Genomic DNA, 10,558 nt, shown 5'->3' with positions numbered 1-10,558 from the left:
TGTACGATATGACAAAACATTAAATACGAGAGGACAGCTGGACACGGGGGCGTGCCTCATGGAGTACGGGGCCGTGCCCAGACTGCCTACATATAGTGGAGCATGTTGCATTCATCAAGTGTGCTTAAAGAAAACTTCTATACGAATTTCTTTTATAAAAACACCCACTTTACACTCTTATTGAAGGTCTTGTGGAGAGTTTGAAGGCTTGGAGGTTATCATCACCATCATCCATCATCATCATCATCATCATCCATCACCATTGAAGAGGTTATCACATTTGGTTAGATTGTTCTAGTTTGATATTGTGTTTGTTATCTTTCTCTCTTTTAATGTTCACAAACATGCTCATTATGAGCTAAACTCCATTTACCATCTAATTTCTATGAATAAGCTTTGTTTTACTTGATGATTATGTTGAGCATGTGATTTAGTTTGGTAAAGTGCATGGTTATTTTGCAATTATTCTTTGATGAAAAATGTTTTATTACTTTAACTCAATACATCAAGGTTGATGATTAACAATCATTCATGATTCATTCATGTTCTTAGAGACTATAAATGTTAAAAAGAATACCTTGATAACTTATTCAAGATAAAACATGAATCCTTATATTGTACTTAGAAATGATGAGATATAAGCTATGATCTATTTCTCTAGTTTTGATTATTATGAAATAACATTGTTAACACGATTGCTTAGGTTATCATGCTAGTTAAAAAAAACATATGTTAATGAAATGTGTAATTATAACCTAATTAAATCAACCAAGGGGAGGTTGTGTGACTAAACTATAACCACCAGAAGTTGTTAGAATTGGTATTTGAGAAATCGAAGTCAATCCTAATCTTTCTACTTTACCAAACTACTTGCCTACTTAAATTGACATTCTCGTGGTAGTATGAGATTAAGCAAGGGTGGACTTGAAAATACGCATGCTACTTTCTTTTATGTCATATAATATGTTCACTTAGAAATGAGGGGCTATTCTATCTTATATTTTTAGGGCAAGTTTATCACATGTTTACTTAATAATCATCAAGATAGAATGGAGTGGATTCTTGATCTTAGATGGTAACCTTCATATGATTTAATTACTCATTTATAATTCCTCTTCTTGTCACCTACATATTATATCTATAATATATATAAACAAAGATCCAAAAATCCTAGGTGTCGCGATGTCGTCGCTCCCCCCCTTTTTTGGAGCCACCATAATTGTTTCATTCTTAAATGGTGACTTCTCATTGATTTAACCCGGTTTTGACATTTAAATTTCGTGGGTCATGATTCTACCAAACCCAAATACACTTAAATGGATCAAAACACCTGCTGAATCCTTTCTTCTCTACACATACATACATACATACATACATACAATGGCCATTTTCAAACAACTTATATCCCAAATCATTGTCGCGTTCTTTTTTTATCCCAATCCGAAATCTTTGCTCGCCATCTTCTGCAATCAAAGACAGCCTTCATCGTTGCCTCTTTCAAGCATTATTGCTCAAATTAACAATAATGCTGGAACCATGGAGGTAAGTGTTTGTTTGTTACTGTGCTTATCTCGTCCAGAATTAAACTCAAAATATATGAAACATACTTAATTAAAGAACACACTGTTTTAAGCATGCAAGGTGTTTGTTAAAATGCCACAAAGAATAAATTATGAGATTAATTTAATATAAGTATGCTACTGTCCAGAGTGCACAGTTTCAGGTCAGGGGTTGTTAAACGTCTTCCATTCCTTGTCCAGATAGAGTGTCTCCATGGAAAATGGCTTCATTACGTCGTCGTTTCTCTGCGTTTTACTGTTCGGACTTCGTTGTTTGTGTGAATCGTTTCCAGGAATGTACGTATTCAGCGACTCATTAGTCGACGTTGGAAACAATAATTACTTGCCTCTGCCTGCTGCCAGAGCTGACTTTCCTCACAACGCCGTAGATTTTCCTACCGAAGAAGCCACTGGACGGTTCAGTAACGGAAAAAATGCAGTGGATTTTCTAGGTAGCTTTCGATTTTCTGATGCAGTTAATTATTTAGGAAATTTGAGGTTAATTAATATAGGTTGAGTATTTGAGTTTCAATTTTTGTTTAATTTGTATTTGACAGCGGAAAAGGTGGGATTACCATCGGCACCAGCTTTTTGCCTCCTACGATTAATACGATTCCGGTGCATAAACAAAACGTTTTGCCTCCGTCTCCCAATTCCTTTGTTCTTTCTAGAGTTATAAGGTAGTTACAAAAGTCGAATACATCCATTATTATTGTCAATTGTTTTTAATGTTACTAACGATTTTTTTACGTTATCGATTCTTGTAGATGTGGTCAAATTAGGAGACGAGATAATCAGCACAAGTTGTCGGCTGCTCGGACTTTCTGCCCGTGTATGCAATGTGCTGCTATATTCTTTCTTAAGGTTGGTTTTGTTTCTCAAACTCGAAATATATGAAACATACTTAATTAAATAACACACTTTTATTTGTTATTTAGTAATTAAATTTTTTAAGTAATAGTATTTTGCTAAAGGAAATTTAAAAAAAAATATCATGTTCGATTTTGACAGTTTTTTGTTTATTATTTAATGGGTTATTTGATCTTAAATTAGTTAATTCAAATCTATATTTGATCTAGGTTGTATCTCTTTTACTGAAGGAAGTTTAAAAAAATAAAATTATCTCAGCAAAATAATAATAATAACTTAAATTAGTTAATTCAAATCCCTATTTAATCTAGGTTATATCTTTACCTATTATAAATATAACACAACTCATAAAATAATCATTATAAATACATCAACATTTATTATTTATTTAAGTTGTCTTCTTCAACATCCACGTCCAACATACGTACAAGTTGAAAGCTACAGATACATACGGTATGAAGATATAACATCCTATTAAATTGTACTGCACATAATTGAGGTTCTATTGCTGTTGATTTTGACCTAATTGTGCTTAATTTGTTGATTCCAATGGTGAAGTTAAAAATTGTAGGTAGATAGTTATTTTGATGTATACTGCCAAATAAATTTTCAGGTTTTATTGATAAACTAAAAATCAAGTCATATGTGTGAGTTTTTCAACTAAATTGTTAACGCAAGAGTTGACATGATAGACGTAATTAGGTTATTTTGTTATTATTATTGTTATTGGAATTGAATTATGTTTATAATGTTTAATTTGACTATACATGAGCTTGGCGAATTTTGACATATTTGTGCTTAATTATGTTGATGTCAATCGTGTGAGTTAGTAGTTAGGTAAATAGTTATTTACTTATTCGAACTGTTTTAATGTATTAGGTGTACATAATTGGAGGTTATATTGCTGTTAAGTTGACCTAATTCTAATTAATCATGTTACATCCAATCGTGAAGTTAGAAATCGTAGGTAGATAGTTGTTTAGTTATTCAAATTGTTGTAATTTATTAAACAGAAAAAAAAACATTAAAAAAGAGTATATAATCTTAGTTAAATAGAAAGCAATATTCGTCACAAAATATGACAATTACAACATGTACAAATAATGAAAAGTATATTTTCTATTTATTTATTTCTTATTTTTTTTAAAGATAGTATGATTGATGAATCACCCTTCTAGAAAACACTTATGTTTGATTTAATCTGTTGGTTCAGTCCCAGTATTAAAATTACCAAAACCAAATAGTATTAATACGGAAAACATGAAAAACAACCATCTTAATCAAGTTAAAACTTTAAATGCAAATATATATAATTTAAAATAATAAAATGTCCAACCGAAACTCTTTTGAACCAATCCAATAAATGAAAGTACACACAAAAGCCACAAGTGAATATTAGAACCAACGAGGCCACAAGGGAATGATGGTTACTTTGATCATAAAGCCCATCTTTAACACACATTGCCATCCCGGTTTCAATTCAAAAGTTTCTACCCTTACTAACTCAAATTTACTCATTTTAGTTCTAAGCCTTTTTTAGATTTTATCTAACACCTCGGATGGAGCTTCAGGAGCAATCACTTGGGACATTTCCCAATTCCAGATGACAACAAGAAGCTTAACTTTAAAAAGTAATCCAATGTCCCAGACCCTGTTTTCGTCTACGAGTTCTATAACAAAGTCGAATTCCATAATCTCACCACCTTTACATTCCGTGTGAAAAACCCCACCCGTATCCTTCCACTTTAATTGTTTACTCCTTTTTGATGAACCTATTTTTTTGCATTTTAGTGCCTTATCCACTGCAACAATGGAATTTGCATAAAGACAGTAGCATTCCCACCTTTTTTTCTTTTTGTGCACCTCACCCCTTTTAATGCAAACTATGCCAACATTAACCATCTAACTACAACATAAACAGATTGAGAATGATTTCAGTTAAATCTAAACATCAATCAACAATTTTATTAACCTATATTCAATTAAAACGCATAAAAACACATGAACATGCTCTCAAACTAATAGTCTAATCACAACAAAAACAGAACTGAGACTGATTTCATTCATTTCATTGAATCTAATCATAAATCCACAATAAAACTAACCGAAAACCAAGAAATGTAAACTACATAAAAACACATAAACGAATCCGAAAATCAACATAATAACTGTCTAATTAGTACAAAAACAGGACCGAGACTGATTTCAATAATTTCACTGACTCGAATCACCAATTCACAATCAATAACCTAAAATTAATTAATTCATCATAAACATATCCACAGCTTAACATAATACACACAGAAGCAATCAAATGCGTACAAACTCCAAAATTAACCTTAACTTTTATACCTCAAGGTTGATAATTAGTTTTCAATCTTTAGAAACTCACATTCCTAAGTTCCAAAATATTTATGTTTGAACGATTTCTTATACATGATTATTTGCAGAATGGATACCAAAAAGTTTACGATGTTGAATGATCTTGGAGATGCTAATGAGAAATCAGTTCTGCTGGTAAGGGTCTTAAGGAAGTGGATAAACCATGTACTTGACAAACCCCTTTTCATTATTTCTTTGGATTTAATATTACAAGATGAAGAGGTACGACTTAATTATAATTATAATAGTTACTTTACGTTTCGTATCAAAAAAATGATAATATGTGTTTTTTTCTTATTTTTGTTCCTTAGGGGAAATAAAGTACATGCTTCTATTCCAAAGAAGTTTATAAGCTACTTTGATAATAAGATAAAAGAAACTTGCTGGTATAAAATTTCAAAAGCAAGTTTTGGAGCTTATGCTGATAGGTTCAAGTATGTGGAAAACTCGCATAGAGTAAATCTGTCCAAGACGACTGATGTAAGACTATGTGATGATTTTTTTGCCGACATTCACACATTCAAATTTAGAGACATTGACACGTTGCTTGCTGGAGCAATTGCTGCCGATACATGCACTGGTTAGTACATTTAACTACTAAGTTTTATAGCTTTTGATTTTGTTTGATATCTTTTGTCTTATCACCTAACACATTTAATAACCATGGTTTTCTTTATATTGTCAACAGATGTTATTGGAATTATTAAAGATAATGGATATGCTAAAGATATCACAAAGAAAAACGATACCACTGCCAAATTGTTAGAAATCGACTTATATGGAAGCAAGTAAGTATTTTAATAATAAAAGAGTTATACATTGAACATTTTTTACTACCAATTTTATATATTTTATTTCAGTGGCAATAAAATTGGTGTCAGTTTATGGAATTCGTATGCAACACAGATTTTATCTTACATTGAGCAGAATCCACAAGAGGCTCCGGTGGTTGTTATTTTACACTTTGCTGTATACAAACTTTTTAATGGTTAGTTAATAAGAATTATATTTTATTATTAACATGTTAATTTATATTAAATACATTTTTAACAGTTTTGATTACCTATTCATCTCAATGTTGTAATCGTTTTTCAGGAATACCTTGTATCTCTAATGCAAACGGAGTTACGAAGTTAATCATTAATCAAGAAATCCCAGAGATTGTAGATTTTAAGAACAGGTTAAACAGTTTTAAATAAATTTTAAAATAACATCGATATTTTTATTGCATGCATATGCTATTTAGCTAACAGTTTAATGTTATTGTTAGCTTGGTTCAAATGATTGCCTCTCAAACGTCTTCAAGCGCTTTGCTAAGCCCGCCAACTATACGGAATCGGTTTCTTGATGAATTTGTTAATGACACGGAGTTCAGTCATATCGGAGAAGTTGAAGCTATAACAACAATATTGTTTAACTATTATCTTTATATATATTAATGTCATTTTATTAGAACTTAATTAAATTATAAATTCCGTTTATTTGTTTAAGGAAAAAAAGGTTGTCGTCTGTGGAAGCATAATCCCAGCATCTAACTACAGCCGTTGGTACTACATTGCCTGTAAAGTGTGTGCTACAACACTTACAATGGAAAACAAGGAAATCCATGAAGGGGAGATCGACGGGGAGACATCTTTGAATCAATTCAAAGGAAAGTATAAATGCAGAAGCATGAAATGCAACGGTGCTATTGTCAATGCAGTTGCTAGGTTTGTGAAAAATAACATTTGATAATAGACGTAATTACTGTTTGTGCTTAAAATAAGATAACATATAATTATTGTCTATAACAATGTTAATCACCATTAATGTGCAGGTACCGGGTTCCTTTTGATGTTCAAGACTCAACTGGATCGATCCTGGCGTTAACTTTATGGGAAGGACAAGCGCTACCCATTTTCAAGATTACTGCTATGGATCTGTTTAGAGATTGGTGGAGGTAAGTTTGGTTATACTACAAAAATGCATTTTATGTTTAACTTTACAATTAAATGATAATCACACATTCATGGTTAATAAATATATTTTATTTCTGCACAGAGTGGTGCTAATCCTGATGAAATTCTTCCTAAAGAGATCCACGATATTGAGGGTCAAATTTTTGCTTTTAAGATCAACATTCAACAATAAAATATAAATAAAGAAGGGTCTTCCTACAATATTTATAGACTTACCAAAGATCAAAACATAATAGACGAGCTGCAAAAAAAAGAATGAATTGAATCTGGTAAGATATTTTATAGTTAAGTTATTGTTTTTGGGTTTATACATGTTTAATTTTTCTTATATTTACTGCATACCGTATTTGATAACATTAAGAATTTGATTGTTTTTTTGTTTAAAAGCCTCAGGAACCAACCTCCGATTCAAGTAATGAAGATTTCGTTACACATCCTGATATAAACATGTCTGATAAGGTATGAAGTATAGATAAATTTCGCTACAACAACTATACCCATAATTTATGAACTTCTTTATGAAACTTTAAATTTCGTTATTAGGATTCTGTTAATATTGAAGATGATGATGTCACGACTTTGGAAACAAACACATCAAAGGCATCGGCTGTCAACAAACAAAGCAAGAACAAGAATGCTGAAACTGTAAAGAGAAAGCTCCAAGATGTGTATGATGTCGACAGCGCACCGCAACAGTCAACTTCAAAACCAAAAAGATCATCAAAAGTTCAAGATGCTGGCAAGAACAATCTCTTAACACCTAAAAAGGAGAAATAAATAATCTGTCTTAATTTTTTTAATAACAATGCAAACTTTTGGATTGGTTTTTATTTGCTTATTTGGAGCTTCTTAAAAATACTTTTTATTTTTCGTTGATGAACAATTTTGAATTGCAATTGACTTGAAATTATTTGCTATATGTCTTGTAGAAATTAGTACCCGAAGAATATTCAACACTCAGACTTGTAATTCTACTAATGGTAATGCATTTCAACATCAAAAATAAGAATATAAACAATGTTATATTTTCCTCTTTATATGAACATACATTTTAATATTATCTTAGGAACTCAAATAAAGAAGATGATCTCAAAACAGAATCGTTTTAAAAGAAAGTTGCTTTTGGATGCAAAAAGAGGAAAAGTTAACTCAACCAATGTAGCAAAAGTAAATCGTATGAGAAGAAAACTAATTTTGGATAGTAGGAGAGGAAATCATGTTTCAATACCCGATACGACCACATCATCAAATTCAAACGCCATGACTACTAACCGAGCTTCTATGATTACTCATTCAAACATAGGTATCATAAACATTAAATTTTATTGGCTTTTGTTGATTCACTACTTACACGTTTTTCACATACATTTTAGTCATTCAAAAAGAAGGCTCTGCGTCTAAACAGAAACGTATAAGTAAGAAAGAAAACATGCATCGTAAGGGAAGAGGAGATTGTCGTGTGCCTGAGAATAACAGACTTAATGGGATTTCAAAAGGTCGGTTCACTTATGCGATGTTTTTACATTAATTTACATATATTTAAAAATTCATGGAACATATCTATTATCATTTTTAATTTTTAATAACTACAGATTACTTGGATCATGGAGACCAGTCTGTTGTGTGTGAGATGTGTCATGCTAAACTTTGGAACGACGAGGCTACAAGAGGCAAACGGAAAGAAACAAAAGTGACTTATAGTTTGTGTTGTCATAATGGCGCTGTTGAGTTACCACCACCAGTTAGACCGAACCCTGAGTATGAAGAACTATTTAAATCAAATACCGCCAAAAGCAAGTTCTTCTTGAAAAACATTCGCCGTTACAACTCCATGTTCTCTTTTACTTTTATGGGAGGAAAGGTTGACGCGTCAATTAATAAAGGAAAAGCTCCTTGTGTGTTCAGAATGAGCGGTCAAAACTACCATGCTATTGGAAGTCTGTTACCCAAGGATGGGGCGAAGCCAAAATTCTCACAGCTTTACATATATGATACAGAAAAAGAAATTCAAAACAGACAAACCATTTTCAGGTGCACATTTATTTACAATTTTAAATCAAATCAACCACTACGTTTATATTTAATTATCAATACTAATACTAATAGATGTAATTTATTCAGAGACACCGATGCTGATACATCAGCTGCCGAAAAGAAGCTGGATACTGAGATTATTATATGGTTGAAAGAGATGCTTGATCGCCAAAATGTTTTAGTAAAAACTTACAGAATGGCAAGAGATGTTTACAACCAACAGCCTACTACTGACCTGAAGCTACGTCTTATATGTAGCAGACAACAAGATGGCAGAACATACAACCTCCCAACAACTTCAGAAGTTGCAGCACTAATTGTAGGAGACATCGAGGAGTCGTTCGAGCCGCGTGATATTGTTGTCAACAAAGTAGGAGGCAAATTAGAATATATGAATGAGCTACATCCTTCGTACGTGCCGCTTCAATACCCGCTGCTACATCCTAATGGTGAAGATGGTTACCGAACTAAAATCAAGCATAGAGGCGTTGAAGACGATGACGGTAACAAGCGGCCTTATACTACAATGAGAGAATGGTTTGCATATATGATTCAAGAAAGGGTTGGCGAGTTCTCAAAAACTCTATACTCAAGAAGGCTATTACAGCAAATACTGGTAGACGGTTACACGATGATTGAAAGCGAAAGGCTTTGTTTTATAAGAAGTAAACAAAAAGAACTGAGGTTCGTAACATTTGAGAATCTCAGATCTCTAAAGGAATAGGGACGTTCGGATGTCACAAACGTAGGACAACGCATCATATTGCCCTCTTCGTTCACAGGAGGTGCTCGGTACATGATGCAAAATTATTTAGATGCCATGACCCTCTGTAAATGGTATGGATACCCAGACTTCTTCATCACAATAACATGCAATCCTAAATGGCCTGAAGTCCAAAGTTTCCTTCAAGACAAAAATCTGAACGCAGATGACACACCGGTCATATTGTGCAGGCCTTTTAAAATAAAACTTGACTCCTTGATGAAAGATCTGAAGCATGGAGATATCCTTGGAAAACTTCAATCAGGTATTCTTTACTTTATTTGAATGTCATCTATCTTTATTTATATATAAATGTCACACCCCGACTAGGTAGTTGCGGAAGCGTAATACGGGAATGTAACAGATAACACTGGTATCAACCACATTGTTTATAAAGAAATTCAACAACTAATTTACATCATATTACATTGGTAGGTACTATGTTTAAAAACTAGATGAAAAACACATAACCTGTTCTAGGTTCCTTATTCATTAGTACGTATTTGCATCTATTCGCAGCTATTCAACTTTCCTTCTAACACCAAGCACAAAAGCAAATCATTCCACCTTCGGCTTACCTGAAAAGCATGTTAAAACGGGTCAACTACGTCTGGTTGGTGAGTTTCAAGTTTCACGAGTTCGAACAAAATCAGTATACGAGTTCGTAAAGTTCACAGTACGTATGTATATAAGTATGTGTATGATGTATTATACTAAACCACAAGTGAAACCGAGACAGCTCGCACTGCATGGCCACCCTTGCCCATGTACTCCCGTTGGCATTTAACAGCCACCTTGCCCCAAGTATGTACTATGTCTAACACTACATAGCAGAATGTAATCAGTATAAATGACAATGTGCAACTGCGTAAACAAGTATATCCGGCATACCCCACCGGCGCCTTCAGTTGGGTTTGTCAAACCGATAGTACTATCCACACGTCACTGGCACGAAGTTAATCACTTGTGTTTGTGGGGACTTTCAAGTGTTA

At 32.8% G+C, this 10,558-nt stretch overlaps 2 protein-coding genes and 1 long non-coding RNA gene across 3 annotated transcripts; all 3 read left to right on the top strand.

The window, feature by feature from the left end:
• Window positions 1-2,855: 2,855 nt before the first annotated feature.
• Window positions 2,856-5,804, top strand: LOC143591033 (uncharacterized). Its single transcript, XM_077071356.1, has 4 exons — window positions 2,856-2,882; window positions 4,880-5,391; window positions 5,500-5,599; window positions 5,672-5,804. The coding sequence occupies exons 2-4, from the start codon at window positions 4,881-4,883 to the stop codon at window positions 5,802-5,804; spliced, it is 744 nt and encodes a 247-aa protein (XP_076927471.1). The 5' UTR covers window positions 2,856-2,882; window position 4,880.
• A 1,236-nt stretch (window positions 5,805-7,040) lies between these two features.
• LOC143591036 (uncharacterized) lies at window positions 7,041-8,130 on the top strand. The gene is made up of 2 exons (XR_013145597.1): window positions 7,041-7,228; window positions 7,313-8,130. It is a non-coding gene; the product is annotated as an uncharacterized LOC143591036 (long non-coding RNA).
• A 68-nt stretch (window positions 8,131-8,198) lies between these two features.
• LOC143591032 (uncharacterized) lies at window positions 8,199-9,527 on the top strand. The gene is made up of 3 exons (XM_077071355.1): window positions 8,199-8,265; window positions 8,362-8,800; window positions 8,891-9,527. Exons 1-3 carry the CDS (start codon window positions 8,199-8,201, stop codon window positions 9,525-9,527), a joined length of 1,143 nt encoding a protein of 380 aa, XP_076927470.1.
• Window positions 9,528-10,558: the final 1,031 nt, after the last annotated feature.

This window comes from Bidens hawaiensis, unplaced genomic scaffold, assembly GCF_021521415.1.
Source record: "Bidens hawaiensis isolate Kalapana, Puna unplaced genomic scaffold, B.hawaiensis_p1.1 tig00039149_1, whole genome shotgun sequence".
Lineage (NCBI taxonomy): Eukaryota > Viridiplantae > Streptophyta > Magnoliopsida > Asterales > Asteraceae > Bidens > Bidens hawaiensis.
This window is presented reverse-complemented; position numbering and strand designations above follow the sequence as displayed.